At 32.5% G+C, this 15,500-nt stretch overlaps 6 protein-coding genes across 6 annotated transcripts; 4 read left to right on the forward strand and 2 right to left on the reverse strand.

Moving 5' to 3' along the window:
• Window positions 1-828: 828 nt before the first annotated feature.
• Window positions 829-4,128, forward strand: FYV8 (Fyv8p; the record flags this gene model as incomplete). Its single annotated transcript, XM_004179054.1, has 1 exon — window positions 829-4,128. One exon carries the CDS (start codon window positions 829-831, stop codon window positions 4,126-4,128), a length of 3,300 nt encoding a protein of 1,099 aa, XP_004179102.1.
• A 1,368-nt stretch (window positions 4,129-5,496) lies between these two features.
• TBLA0B07680 (MCT family MFS transporter) lies at window positions 5,497-7,611 on the forward strand (the record flags this gene model as incomplete). Its single annotated transcript, XM_004179055.1, has 1 exon — window positions 5,497-7,611. One exon carries the CDS (start codon window positions 5,497-5,499, stop codon window positions 7,609-7,611), a length of 2,115 nt encoding a protein of 704 aa, XP_004179103.1.
• A 415-nt stretch (window positions 7,612-8,026) lies between these two features.
• On the reverse strand, window positions 8,027-9,268 carry GPI14 (glycosylphosphatidylinositol-alpha 1,4 mannosyltransferase I; the record flags this gene model as incomplete). Its single annotated transcript, XM_004179056.1, has 1 exon — window positions 8,027-9,268. One exon carries the CDS (start codon window positions 9,266-9,268, stop codon window positions 8,027-8,029), a length of 1,242 nt encoding a protein of 413 aa, XP_004179104.1.
• A 490-nt stretch (window positions 9,269-9,758) lies between these two features.
• Window positions 9,759-10,085, forward strand: SPC1 (signal peptidase complex subunit SPC1; the record flags this gene model as incomplete). The annotated part of the gene is made up of 1 exon (XM_004179057.1): window positions 9,759-10,085. One exon carries the CDS (start codon window positions 9,759-9,761, stop codon window positions 10,083-10,085), a length of 327 nt encoding a protein of 108 aa, XP_004179105.1.
• Window positions 10,086-10,788: 703 nt separating this feature from the next.
• PDX1 (Pdx1p) lies at window positions 10,789-12,096 on the forward strand (the record flags this gene model as incomplete). Its single annotated transcript, XM_004179058.1, has 1 exon — window positions 10,789-12,096. The coding sequence occupies one exon, from the start codon at window positions 10,789-10,791 to the stop codon at window positions 12,094-12,096; it is 1,308 nt and encodes a 435-aa protein (XP_004179106.1).
• A 454-nt stretch (window positions 12,097-12,550) lies between these two features.
• Window positions 12,551-14,098, reverse strand: MET3 (sulfate adenylyltransferase; the record flags this gene model as incomplete). Its single annotated transcript, XM_004179059.1, has 1 exon — window positions 12,551-14,098. The coding sequence occupies one exon, from the start codon at window positions 14,096-14,098 to the stop codon at window positions 12,551-12,553; it is 1,548 nt and encodes a 515-aa protein (XP_004179107.1).
• Window positions 14,099-15,500: the final 1,402 nt, after the last annotated feature.

Raw genomic sequence — 15,500 nt, forward strand, 5'->3', positions numbered from 1 at the left:
TTACTTCATTGTTATGATAAAATTTATTATTTTCAACATTTCCATCAACCACGTACATCAATTCATCCAATCATTATTTTACTCATCTCAATTATAATAGTAGATTTTATCACTTTGAAAATCACATATTTCATTCTTAACTCTCAATGTTTAATCTGAATCCATTTCAAATGTTTTCCAATCATCAATCGTTCTTTTTTTATCCTCATCACTATCTCTTATCCTCAACATTCTTTCTTTCTTGTCCACTCTTACAATTATACAAATTTGTTTCATTATTTACTTCAAATTAAATTATTTGCCATATGTAAATTTTTATATTTTTGTCTCCACCTATATATATATATATGATTTACCTTTGATTAAAATAATTTTGTTGCAATTAATACAAGCTCTTAAGAAACTTTTTATTAAAACTAATTTTACATACATGCATACCTTAATGTTATAAACCACTAATATCATTATACATTGCTAAATATAGTAATTTAAAATCTATTTTTCCTTTTTCGTCATCATATTCCCTTTTTGGTTATTCCTAGAAATATCAAAATCTAGTAAACTTCCGAAATCGATTTTTCCAATTAAATTATACATAGATCAATTATAAAACTTAATTTAAATAATAATGGTCATTAAAAAATAGAGAAGGAAGTTGAAATCAAACACACCTTAAAAAAGGGGCAATCAAATATTTTACAAAGTACCAATAAGAATAATATATATCCTTATTGTAATTAACAGGTATCATATAATTTAATAGTATCACCTCTAAGCCACGTTTGTTTGTTGTTGTTTTTTCATTAAAATATTTGATATCCTTTGAAAATGTCGGATAATATTGGAAGAAAAAAATCTTATAGATGGGTCAGTGCATCAACAGCTTCATATGATGGTGCAGATTGGGATTCGAGTGATGAAGAATCAAATTCTATTAGCAGAAATAATACAATCAATAAGTTACCAGAATTACCAAAATTAGGTTATGCAAGCACCCCTGCAAATCAAATAGAAACAATTATTGAAAATGACATTGAAGAAACTAAAACGCAATCTGAAATAGCACACGATAATATTGACAATACTTTTACAAATGAATCTTACAATAACAGCAATTGCAATTCTACTTCAAATTGCGAGCAAGATCAAGATATACCCATCAAACCTGAACCTTTAAAGAGACGTCCTCAGCCTTTAAAATCTTCAGCAACTCATAATACTTCTATACCTGAAAGAAAACACTCTAATCTACAAGAAACTCAGCATGTTAAAGAGGATTTAGATTCCTTAATGAATCAAATCTCAGATGAAATGAATAATGAAATCCCCTCTGGTGTAGAAGTAAATCCTAATAATTATAATGATATTCCACAGGAAAGCGATGAATTTAGCGTTTCGAAAGAAGGTTATTTCTCAAAGTTTGTAGATTCGGATGGAGAAGATGATAAATATGATTTGGATAATGACAATACTACTAAAGACGATGATAATGATAATACTCAAATTGGGAAGTATAAAGAAAAGGATTTTAGAAGTAGATTAGTTCCAGATGATGATTTGGAATCTACAAAATCTATGAGTTATGTCATCGGAGATGAAGCACAGTTTGTTGCACAGCCAGAACAAGAACAAGAAAAAGAAAAAGAACAGGGGCAAGAAATTCAACCTCAAGCACAGATTCAGCCTCAAGAAATACAAGATAATTTAAAAGAAATTAATGAAAATGTTTATTCTTCTAGTCATAATAACTCCTATGAAGATGCCAAAATTGGCAAGCACCCAACTAATAATAGAAACGATGATGTTGAGAATTATTCGCCTGTAAATAGGTCAATGGTACCAAGTAATACTTTTATAGATGAAAAAGAGAAGGGCATTGATTCAGCTACCGATAAGAATGTTATTTCACCCAAAAAAGAGGAAGAAGAAACTGATTCTGAATTTGCACATGAATCTTTTTTGGATACATATGGAAATTCATCTGATTCTGATGACGCTGATGCAAATCAAAGTGATAATTATATAGATGAACAGCAACTAAACAGCACTACTCAACAGGGATATCAAGAACCTGTCAATGAACCTGTCCAACAGGGACTCCAAAATCTGGATTCCCCCAGTAAAAATAATATTCTAAGACACACTTCTAAAACAAATTTACAATATAAATCAGGATATTCATCAGAGGAAAATACAGAGAATAATGATCAACTAACTACCAATAATGAGGACGAGTACTTTAATGATGATACTTTATCCTATACTGAATCTATTAAGTATTCGCCATCACAACAACAACAACAACGACTATCTCCACGGAATATTAGAAGAGATAGTAGCGATGAAGATGTATTTAAATTTAAAGATATTAAAAGGGAATCAATATTAGAAACTAGCGATGAAGATAAAAAAGAAAATTCTGAAAATGAACTTGATTCAGATAATAATCTAATACGACCATCTAAGTCTGGGTATTTCAAAAAAATGGTAGACAGTGATGACTCAGATTCTCCAGCTAATCAAATATATGACTCTAGTGAAGAAGAAGATTTCATTGAAAGAGACACTATGAATGATATAGATAAAGAAGAAACTGATAAAGAAGGTAATAAAGCACGTGAAACTAGCGTATCTAATGTTAGAAATAATAGCAATAAAACTATGGAAGATAGTACCTCCAAAGTAAGTGAACCTACAAATTCCGTGATTAATTTTGATAGTAGTGATGAAGATATTGATACAGATATAGAAAGAATGAATAGTTCTGAGGAATCTGATGTGGACGTTCATTTCACTAGTAAAGAGAAAGAAAATGATGGAAAAGAAATCAAAAGCCCAAACATTGGTTTAGAAGATACCAAGGATGATAGTCTTATTGATGATGAACATATGGAACATGATACTTCATCTAGGAAGAGTTCGAAAGAGGTGGATGGAGAGCCTTGGAAGCCTGATACTGATGAATTCAGATCACAATTCGTACAAGACACATCTAATAATCCTCCACCAGGATATGTGTATGATGGCGAAGGTAATTTAATCGATTTAACACCAGCAAGTATGAAAAATACACGTGTTGTTTCTACTTACACGGATGTGACTAGTCAATGGAATGCCTTCCCATCAAATGGTGGTGAAGAAGTTGCAACTATTAGGGATACAGCAACTATTTATGATAATAACACCATCTATAATGTGCCTGGGTTAATTTCAAATCAATCTAACTTACCACCACTTCCTGCAGATGCATCTATTGTTGCAGCTACTGCTCAAGCAGAGGTAGACTCGGCAGGAACCAAAACTGCTCCTCCATCAATTACACCTTTGGATACTACATTCACGCAACCTAAGGCGCCAACTGCTATCTCCACTCCTACTGTTGATACTCCATTAACTTCATCTACTACAATTAAGAGTGGATCTCCTTCAAAGTCTGGTAGAGCAGGAAGTGTTATAGACACGCCACACTCCAAGAGTAATGCCACATTATCATCTGTTCCAATGGCCAAATCAGAATTATCTACCAATTCATTAGATCCTGTATTATCAGGTGAAAAACCATCAGAGACTCAATTCAAAGAAGTATTCCATTCTCCAGAATCTAGTAGTAATGATTTAATCAAATTAGCCCAGTCCAACGTAGTACCGTACCTTGACATGAATAAAGTTTTATCAAGTACAATATCGCATCCTTCCAAACTAAAACAATTAAACCAATATCAAGAACAATTACAAAGTTATGATTCTGGTATCCAAATATGGATCAAGCAAACTATGAAAACTAATGCAAATGCAGAGGATGAGTTTGTATTTAAAGATTATAAAGTTAGTCATCACGTAAGAGATGCATATGCACATGCAGATGAACTAAGTAAAAGGCATACAGTTAGTGTAAGTAATACTGTGGATAGTGTGACGCATAATGTAAACCATTTAAAGAAAAAAGTATTTATGCATTCAATGAACATCAATTCCAAAAAGTTGTTCACTTCTATCGGCAAAAAAAATTGTAATGGCACCCTCATCTCCACTTGCTCTCTGGTTGTAAATTCATTTATATACTCGGAGATTCCACTAATTAACTATATATATATATGGGTACGTAGTTTCCTTTATGGATATTTTTAAAACCCAAATTAGATACATTTGCAAGTTTCGGTACCCAATTTTACGAAAGATTAGAGGGCAAGTGGGAAACTGGTAGGAAAATAATAAAGGCATTTGGTCAATCTTACTATTCTTCTTTGATAGTCGGCCCCTGAGAATGCTCTTCCCTTGGAATACTGTTCTTCCCATAATTGATGGTTTCCATTGGCAATTCTATTTACAGAATTGATAATCTTTCTCTATACATATACTCCAACTTTTCTACTTAAAATATTAATATTACTTCATGACTGCCTAAGAAATAAAGCCATCTTATTGTTATCGCTATAATACCCATGATGATTTATTTGCCTTATATTAGATATTATTAGATATATTCTATCAATTAAGGTCATTTTGCAAACCCGTCCCGGGGAAGTTCGGAGTTTCCCTTCGGAATATCATTTTACTGATTTTTTCCCGACTCAGTGCCCCATCAATTTTTCCAATTGTTTAAGGCGGAATCTTGCCCCATCTGGTAACATCTACTCAGATCTCCCGAAAGATCTTGTGGAAAAATTCTACAAATGTTTTGGCTATTATTATTGACTTTTAAAGGGGAAAGTAGTGACTAGCAAGGCACACTGGAAAACTTGCAGGGAATTTATCTGAGTCTGCAAGTATAGTATATTGTTTGGCAAAGTAGTATCGCTTATTGCTTATTAATTGTCACAAGCATTGAGAAGAAAAATTTGTGACCTGGATTTGGCAAGCACTAAACGTATGCATAATGAATGGGCTTGTGAGCTGAGGGTATATGGAATATCCCTCAGAATGTAAAATGCGGTGTTATCTGTAGATAGCACCGAATCGTGACAATCTCGATTTGCAACAAGCATTTTTAATTCATTCCTAACTTAGAGAGATGATTGTGAGTTGGTTTCTATACACTTAGGATGAGTTGACTCATTTTAACATGTGATAATAGTACTTCAGAGCTATAACCATATAAATATTGAAAGATTTGTTTGTAAACCATAGCTAATATGTCTAATATATTATATATCGTGGTTGAGGTTGCTATTTACCCTTTTTTTGACTTTTCAATTACAAAAATTAGTTTACGTTTCTCAAGGAATTCTGGATAGCAGTGGTATCAGACCCCAATAAAATTGCTTAAAATATTATAAAATTTTTGATATAAGTTTAATCTAAAAACTTTCTTGGGTATGCATAATTAGAAAATAAGAATAAAATAGAATAACAAGCAATATCCAAGTATAAAGAAAGGAAGACGTGCAAGTTTACTCTCTCTTTTTATTCCTATTGTAATAATTCGTTATTTCAAATTATATGTTTTTTTGGGTTCGTGTTTTGCATTTCCATCATTTTTTAACCTGATTAATTAGAATGTCAGATATAGAATCATCATTGCACAGTAGTATCATCTCAGATGCAGATATAGAGAGTGTACACAGTGATAAAGCAGTGGCTTGGCGTCAAGAAAGACAGAAGAATAAAAATTGTCATAATGATATTGGTTTGCAAAGAGAACCTACTCAAGTCACAAATAGATCAAGAGGAAATTCGATTGCAAGCTCTGGTCAATTCGGTAAAATATATAGCTTACAAAGTTTACAAAGGCCTAGGACAACTGCCACTAATGTATCTGGTCTTTCAAGAGTTACGACAATAAGAAGAGCCCTAACTGAGAAAATTAGTTATTTAAGAGATGCAGTCAATGATGATAATCAACAAACTTGGGACGAAGAAGCAAAAGTCGAAAATATTCTAAAATCGAATTTTACTTTGGGAGATGCAATGCAATTAAATAATTATTATGATGAATATAGTAACCAGGATCAACAAGTTAATGATCCAGAAACTGGTATGTCAATTAATAATATCATTAGTAATATTAGCAAATTAGCTGAAAGACAACAAAATAATGATGATTCTACTACACTAACAAATAAAAGTGAAAGTATAGAGAAGGATGTATTCTCCTCAACTCATAGCTCGACAAATATGGATATGACTCGAGCACAATCAAATGTAACAATGAAAACACATCAAAGTCTAATAGAAAAAGTGTTTACAAATAAAGAAACAGGTGAAACAGATTTACCTCCAGATGGTGGATATGGATGGGTTTCCACTCTATGTACTTTTCTAGTTATATTTTCCACATGGGGGTGTAACTCAGGATTTGGTGTATTTTTATCATTTTATCTAAATAATCATACTTTTAAGCATGCAGGGAAATATGATTATCCATTAATTGCGGGTTTCACAGTTGCTATGGGCCCTCTTTTCAGTCCATTTAGTATGATTCTAATGAGGTTAATTGGTCTTAGACAAACAATGTGGGTTGGTATCATGATGTTGCTGGCAGGATTTTTAATGGCTTCGTATGCAGTAAGTTTATGGGAACTATATTTAACTCAAGGGTTTTTAGTGGGGTCATGCTATGCATTTACAACAATTCCTGCAACAACTGTTATACCGGGTTGGTTTTTAAAAAAAAGAGCTGTGGCTATGGGTATATCGTTTATAGGTACCGGTGCAGGCGGAATGACTTACGGATTAGCCGCTGGTAAAATGATTCATGATAATCACGGAACAAGAAAATGTTTGCGTGTCTTCACCTTAACATGTTCTGTGGTCACTGCATTCTCTGCTGTTTTGATAAGGCCCTATAAGAAGGAACATCCAATTGGATTAAGATCATGGAAAAAAATTAAGAATGAGTTCAAAATGATGTTTGATTTAAAAGTATTATCTAAACCAGTCGTATTATTAGTTGGTATTTGGTATATTTTTGCATTATTTGGTTACACTTTAATGGTCCTTACTCTCTCTGCTTATGTGATCGCAAGAGGTTATACAGAGCGTGATGGCGCATCTGTTCTTGCTATTTTGAATGGATGTCAAGCCGTAGGAAGACCAATTATAGGTTTCATTGGAGATAAAGTAGGAAGAATTAATATTACTTCGGTATTAACTCTAATATTGGTGATTTTTATGTATGCATTTTGGATTCCTGCATATACTTTTGTCCAATTGATTTTTTTTGCAATCTGCACAGGTTCTGTTATTGGTGTGGCAAATGTTATGAGTGGTGTGTTAACAGCTGATGTTGTACCACCAGAAGAATTCTTAGCAGCATGGGCATTTGTCAATTATGTTGGTTCCCCTTTTCTATTAGTTTGTGATGTTATTGCTCAAGCGTTAGAAAAGAGGCATGACAAAAACCCATATCTACATACACAAATTTTCTCAGGTGGTTGTTTTGCTTGTTCCTTTGCCTTACTTGCCTTCTTAAGGGAAGTATCTGTAAAAAAGGTAGTTACTCAAAGACAAGAACTTACTTTACAAAGATTAAATTCAATACAAAATGGGTTGGAAGAGGTTACTATTGAAGAACAAGAATTACTAGAAAAGAGGAGAGAAAAGTATGAAACGTTACTTGGGCCAAGTTGGTCACATTATTTTGGTAGAATGTTTTATCCAATTAAAGTATAAAACAGCAGTTTAACGTGCGAATAATTTTATTTTATTTCGGTTATTTTGTTGATTTGTTCATAATTCCTTTACGCTGATTGCATAATAATTTTAAAAAAAACGGGTTAGTTAGGATATCACGATATCATGTTTGATTCTATTTAACCGTTACTATAAGGTTTTATTGATTTTTTTTTCCAATTTGCAATTTTATTATCTCTTCAATATTTTAAGATTTCTGCATTTTTTTATATTATTTCATTTATTTCATGACCAACACACTTTAATTGTGTCATTTCCTTAACTCTTTTATAAATAGGTTTTTTTATTTTGAAGTTTCAAATTTTAATAATTTTTTTTATTCTAATATACAATACATATGTAATATACTAATAAATATTTTTAGTTTTATCATATCTATCTAACTGGAAACTTATTATTCCTTTTTCTGTTGAACTAATGCCCTTTCCTTGATACCTCTTAGCTTTATATCTTTTATGAACATACCTAATAATGCAACATTGCCAATAAAAAATAATGCAGCAGCATAAAAAAGATCTGGATAAAATATATTTCTACCCAAGAATTCTAAATAATACCCTTGGCTTAGCCAAATAGCTTGAGTTGAAATCCAAATACCGAGTGCGACTATGCCATTTTTAGCTGAAATGGTTGTATCTTGTAGAAATAGAGGTAAAAATATCAAATACCAAACAAAATATTGAGAAGTGCAAACTTTATTATACGTCACAAATGCAAATGTTTGGACAAAAAGGGTATTCAATAGGTTATTAAAAGTTGGAGTTAACCATTCTAAATAACTTAAAGCAAGCACGATAATCATTTGTGGTAAAAATGCAAATTTTGGTAATAAGGAAGCTAATCCATAATGCATAGGATTCGACTGAAATGAAGAATTGAAATATAATAAAACATTCCATAACGAAAAATTATGTCTGTGGTCAGTTCTATACAAGTGATACAACCAAGCTTGATCTAGATATTCATAACCATAAATTGTATACATGTAGTAAGTCAATCCAATAAGAGAGATTAGAGTAGATGTCCCTAATATGAATAACTTAAGAATCCATTTTGGTTTATTAAATAAGTAGATACTTATTGGAAGGCAATAAATAATAGGGTAGATTTTAAAATGGATTGAAGCGCCATAAAGGAGACCTGCTAAAACTAAGTTATCTTCTTGTAAGAAATATAGCGAGGACATGATTAAGAAACATAAAACGCTTTCGGCATTACCTCTGGTACTAATAGTAATAACTATTGGGTTTAAAAGCCAAAGTGAACCAAGCAGGAAGCATTTTTTCTTGTTGCTCTTAATTGATTTTTGTAAGAATTTGTTAATAATTATACCGGTTAATAGATCAAATATAATGAAAATTATTTTACCCAAATGGAACCAAGTAAAATAATGATTTGGAATTAATAGATAACTCAGAAGTGGTGTATAACGATAAGTATCTCTTAAATATGGCGATAATCCTTGGTAAGTGTAGGAAGCAGCATCATTAAATACTAAGTAATCGACATCAGTATATTTTACTTGACACATAGCATCTTGAAGAATCCCATATAAAAAAAAGATAGCACGGACTAGAAATGACACTATTAAAAGATTTGAATTACTTAGGTTTGGGAAATTAGTTTTTATTCCCATTGTAAGTTTGTTTTTAAAATGAATGACGTATGAATTGTGGAGAGCAAATATTAGCGTTTGGCTTTTGGCGCTTGAATTTTGAAGTTCGAGTTTTGAAGTTTGAATTTTGATGTTTAAAAAATTACAATAAGCTTAACAGATTTTTATACTGTATAAGATTTTCATTAAAATTAGCACAGATGCTAAATGCAATTCACAAATTAATTCTGGAAGCACAATTAGGCCCTTATTACTTACATAATTTTATCATTATTATTTTTTCAATTAGTTACTACGGATATTTTTTTTTTCTAGTTGACTAGTAATTTTCACAATTTCGGGCTTGGTTAAATTTCTACCAAAAGATCAATTGATATTTATGTATCATTCAACTAAGAAATTAATGAATAATTATCATATAAATAGATTTACACCACATTGGCCCTTGAAGAGAATTTGAACATTATCAAGACATAACTCCCATAAGCGTGAAAATCGTTCCTAATTCAATATGCTTGAAAATATTGGCAGAAAGCTTATCTTCCCTATCGACTTTCCTAGTCAAAAGCGCACTTTCCATCTACAAAGTGTTATTCTTTTAATTTCAGCTTTATTTGCATCTGCGTTTGGCTTTTTCACACAATCCCTATTAAATTTACTAATATGCTATGCAGCAGGTGTATTAATCACCATGTTACTTGTTGTTCCACCATATCCATCCTACAACAAGAAAAAACTGCAATGGGTGAAGCCATCGATGACAAATTCTTCCATGGCCACTGAGTCTGGTAAAATTACTGTTGAATCAAGCGGTGAAGATATTATCATTGTTCAATAAATGTTGTTATTTTTCCAAGAAGTTGTTATCAATTAGTTTTTAATAAGGAAATAGGATTCACGTAAGCAGCTTATTTGATAGAATAATGTCTACTACCAGGTTATCTTCTCTGCTATAGATTCCTGTCATATATGGGTAATTTTTTTCTCACCTAGTGTTACTTTTTTTTAATATAAATTACTTCCATCCTGGATAAATTAAGGGTAATATCGGCAATTCTCATCTTTACATAAATCAGATTTATAAATGTATAAAAAACTAACTTCATTTTAAATATTTCTTACTCACTACCATTAATTTCAAGTAGTAATTCCAGTAACCTTCCATTCTATCAATCATGAATTTATTTTGTGACGTCTTACTGTTATCGCTAGAAGTCACGTTTTTCCCGAAATGCCAAGTCGCTAAGGGAAACTCACCAAATTATTATCCATTAGCTTTATTGAGTGTTTTCGAAGGAATAATAGATCTGGAAAACGATTAATAAGAAACATTCATTAACCATGATAGGAAGTCCACATTATAAGATCCATTGCTACTTTAAATATTGCATTTCTTCAAAGGAACGGAATATACAACGAGAAATAAATAACTTAATTAATCAGCAGACTTCAAGGGAAACAACGGGGTTTAGCATAATATATATTCTTTAAATTCCAAATATAAAAGTTTAATAATATTCAAAACAAAACTCTAGTTCTAAATGTTGCGTTCATCAGTTCTAAGAGTCTCTAGAGGGGCAACAACCATTATTTCAAGAAATATCCATACCTCAAGATTCTTACTCGATGCCCAACCTTTTTTAATGCCTGCCATGTCCCCTACCATGGAAAAAGGTGGTATTGTATCTTGGAAATTTAAGCCTGGAGAAACATTCAGTGCTGGGGATGTATTGTTAGAAGTTGAAACTGATAAAGCTCAAATAGATGTAGAAGCACAAGATGATGGTAAGATGGCTAAAATTGTTGTTGAAGAAGGTAAGTCAAATGTTGATGTAGGCACTGTGATTGCTTACTTAGCTGAACCTGAGGATGATATATCTTCTTTGACTTTCCCAGACGCACCAGCTGCACCAATTAAGAAGGCCTCGTCTGATGCTGCTTCTAATGCTCCAGCTTCTGCTGATGCAACCCCTAAGGTATCTCAAGAGAAAAATACTAATGAAAACGTTCTTCAGGATGCTAATAAAGATCAAACTTTTTTCCCATCGGTAGAGATCTTACTTCATGAAAATGGCATCTCAAGAGAAACTGCTTTACAATCCATTAAAGCTACTGGTGCTAATGGGAAATTATTGAAGGGTGACGTCCTTGCCTATCTAGGTAAAATTCCTCAAGAATCTGTGACATCTATTGCTCAATTCATCAAAAGTGGAGAAAAATTAGACTTATCAAACATTCAATTGAAAGATACAAAACCTGATACTACTAGTTCAGCTGCCCCAGCAAAGGATTCAAAAGAAGAAACTGCTTCTAAAGCTGAAGTTGAATCAAAAGAAAACCCTGTTGAAAAGAAGGCGCCACCAAAATTCATTGACCTTGAAGAAACTTTTTCATTTATTGTCACAGAAAATCCTACTTTTGAAGAATTAGATAATGTTATTCATTCTTTTATTTATAAGAATTTTGCCCTTGCTCATTCGGATCCACTTGTAAATACAAATTCTGTCTTATATGATCCATTATTTGAAAGTTTATTAACTTCTGAACCAAATCAACCAAGATTTACATCAACTTATACTTTGTTGCCAGTTAAAACTTCTGCTCCCAAATTGAATAGATACTCAAAACGTGATTTGTTTGATGAATTATCTACCAGTCCAAGCAACAAATTTATTTTAAACAAGAAAAGTTCTACATTAGATGAAATTGATTTATTAGATGAACAACCAGTAAAAGAAAAAGGTCAGAAATATTTGTTGTCATTAAACGTTAAAGTCGATATGAAGTATGCAGATTCTGTTGAAAGAGCAAACAGATTTATTGAAAGAGTAGGTAAACTCAACTTTTAAAAATTGACCACTACTTAAATTTGTTCTAAGAATATTATCCCATCTTGTCAAACTTAAATAGTTTATTAAATTGATCCCATTTTTTTTTTTGTTTTGAAGATATTGAGAGAAAAATTTAAGGGTAAATATATTAAAATAAATTGTATATATGTTAATGATAAATAAATAAAAAAAGTTCCATTAAAACAAATATTAGAATTGGTATACTTTTGTATAGCTAATTGGGGTGTACGGAATGTACCCGCCTAATTGAAAATTATTTATATTTTGTATATCTATGTTTGTTTTAAGTTTGTTTAGTTCATATATGAAAATTCTAATCAATTTTGAAAAACATAATAAACAGAGTAAAATTATAATCGATTGGAAAATAATTTTATAAAGTCAGTATTAAATATATACGAAGAAATAATTAGCTACAATATGCATGCGAAATAAAATATTTATAATAAAATTACACAATAACAAATCCATTTTCTTCCAAGAATTTCAATGTTTGACTTGTAATTTCATCTATCGATGATTGTTTAGTTGGGATTTGAATATGAGAATTTTCATCATAACCTAAACGATAGAAGTTAGTTTGGTTATCACTAATGGATTTTGAATCCTTGACAATTAAACCTGTTCCAGACTTAACGAAGTCTGGTAATAAAGAAATCAAATTTTCATCATTTGAATGTTCAAGGGTCTTATAGTATCTTTCTGAGTTCAATTGTAATAAAGTGGTTAATAAAGCCAATTCGATTTGATTATGTTGTTTTTTCAAATCATCATCTACCACAATGACAAACCCTTGTTTTGATCTTGGTGGGTTTGAAGTTCTTAAGATTTTAACAACTTCAGGGTAAGAAAACCATTCTGGAATTGGAGTTCCATCTTTTAATCTATTTCTCAATTCTGTTCCTGAAATGTTTAATGTTTTCACTTTTGTAGTGTCGATTTCATCAATTGGTGCATAAGAGTCAGTTTCCGGTAAATAAGTAACCATTTTAAATGGAACCATTTGAATGGCTAATTTACCCTCTTTGGCATACTTTTCCACCAAATTTTGAGCGTCATAAGGACCATAGAAATCAACGCCTTTGGAATTCTTACCTGGACCAGCATGATCCCTACCCACAATGAAATGAGTGGCCCCATAATTCTGTCTAATAATAGCATGCCAAACAGCTTCTCTATCACCAGCCATTCTCATTGCCAATGGTAGTAATGATAGCAAGGCTGTATCTTCTGGATATTTAACAATAATTTCCTTATAAGCACGAACACGAGTATGATGATCAATATCACCTGGTTTAGTCATCCCTACCACTGGGTGAATTAAAATGTTTGCATTAACATCTTTGGCAGCTCTTAAAGTCAATTCTCTATGAGCTCTATGCATTGGATTTCTTGTTTGGAAAGCTACGACACGATCCCAAGAATTTTTCTCAAATAGAGTTCTTAATTCTGAAGGAGTTCTACGTAATTCATTATAATCATAATAAGTAGGTAATTGAATTGCCTCCACAGAACCGCCAATATAATTATCACCCGCGATATTATTTAAATATTGAACTGCAGGATGTTCTGGATCACCTCTAAAGACATGTTCAGCTTCAATTGCTTTATTTGGTTTATAAATGGAATCAATTGTGATGATAGCAATGGGGAATTCATTATTTTGTAAAAGAACAATTTTTACATCCTTTGTCACTTTATTATTTTTCAACCAATTTTCATTAACATCCAAGGTAATAGGGATAGTCCAAAGAGTACCGTCTGATAAAGTGGAATTTAATACTACTGAATTATAATCCTCTTCATTTAAGAACCCTTCCAAGGGAGAAAACCCACCATTGATGATCAATTCCAAATCACAAACTTGACGTTGAGTTAGATTCCAGAATTGATTCTTAGCAATTAAAGTTTTAGCCTCTGCCAATAACGAGTCCTTCTTGGAAGCGTCTCTTGCAATTAAATCTTTTAAGACATGATCTTTACCGTGTGGAGCTGGCATGGTTGTACTATTTCACTGTTTCTTATTTTTTCTTCTTTACTTTTCTTTTCAAGATAATTGTATAGAGCTCTATCCAATAACAAGACTACTTTATATACTTTAGCCAAAGGCTTTTTTTTCTCCTTTTGAATTATTAGTTGTTGATAATTGAAATCTCAGATTACACATTAACAATTTAGTATCGTTATTATTATTATTATTACTACTATTGCCGTCTTATAGGTTATGTTTTTATAAGAGAAAGCCACCACCGTTTTTTATTTCATATTAAAAGGCACGAGAAATTAAAGTCTGTCGTTTCAAGAATGCCGCCACAACATTTTTGGAAAAAGACGCCAATTTACTGGCGCGACGCATATTTACTGGCACATATGTTTGCTGGCGCCATGCCATTTACTGACACATTCTCTCGTTGATTTGCTGACACACAATATTTGCTGACACAATCCACCACGTGCTTCCTGTCACCCAGCTTCCTGTTTTCATTGCCCCAAACGGAAAAATAGGAAGCTGAATCTCCTTTTCACCGGTAAATTCCGGAACTGCCTCAGACGGCCCGAAACGGCCCGAAACGGCACGTGCCTGGAAGAATGCGCTCCAGACCCGAGGTGCCTTGACCTTCCCGGTTAAAAAGGGCTCACGACGGAACACTAACTTATTAGGAGAAGGTTTTTTACCAAAGCCAACTATATGATGATGAGAGTGAAAAAAGTGAAATTTGAGGCCTAAAATGGAAATCAACATAAGTGGTACGAGCATCATTAGGGTGCCCTTCAAATACCAAATTTACTACCCGGGTGACAACCGCTTAACAATGATACCTGCTTATGAAGCTCAGGTAAGGTTGTTTGCTAATGGATTATGAATTAGATAGACCCTTCTGCACAAGATTAGTTTGATTTTTGAAGCTTGTTTTGCTTCGAGGCTTTTTGGTGTGGAGCCCGTTACAGCCTGGTACATTAGAACACCATTCAACTAGTAGCTGGTTATCGTAACATTTATCTCTACGGAAGAAGTCCCTAGAATCTTCCATTGAGGTCTGTGGTAATGGATGGAGTGTGCGTGTGTTTTGAATTTGTAACATTTGATGGCATTGTAGAACTTGGATAGTGGAATGCCTCCTCAAGTCGCGTGTCATTCCGTTGTTGGAATAGTAGCCGTGGCCACTGGAATGTCTGTACTGCCCTTTACAACAGTGGCCAGTCCCGTATGACCCAACCACCTGTGTATGTATGTTTGCTTGTGTGTGTGGTCCTTGCAATTGGTAAGAATGCAAAGCTTAGAATCTGCATGTTGGTGGGTGCCAATAGGCATCTGCTTTTTGTTAGGATACCTTCTTGGTAGCTTTGAATTTAAAGTTCCCAATTGTTTGAAAGATTGATATATAAACAGTTGTATATTT

Source organism: Henningerozyma blattae, chromosome 2, assembly GCF_000315915.1.
Source record: "Henningerozyma blattae CBS 6284 chromosome 2, complete genome".
Classification (NCBI taxonomy): domain Eukaryota; kingdom Fungi; phylum Ascomycota; class Saccharomycetes; order Saccharomycetales; family Saccharomycetaceae; genus Henningerozyma; species Henningerozyma blattae.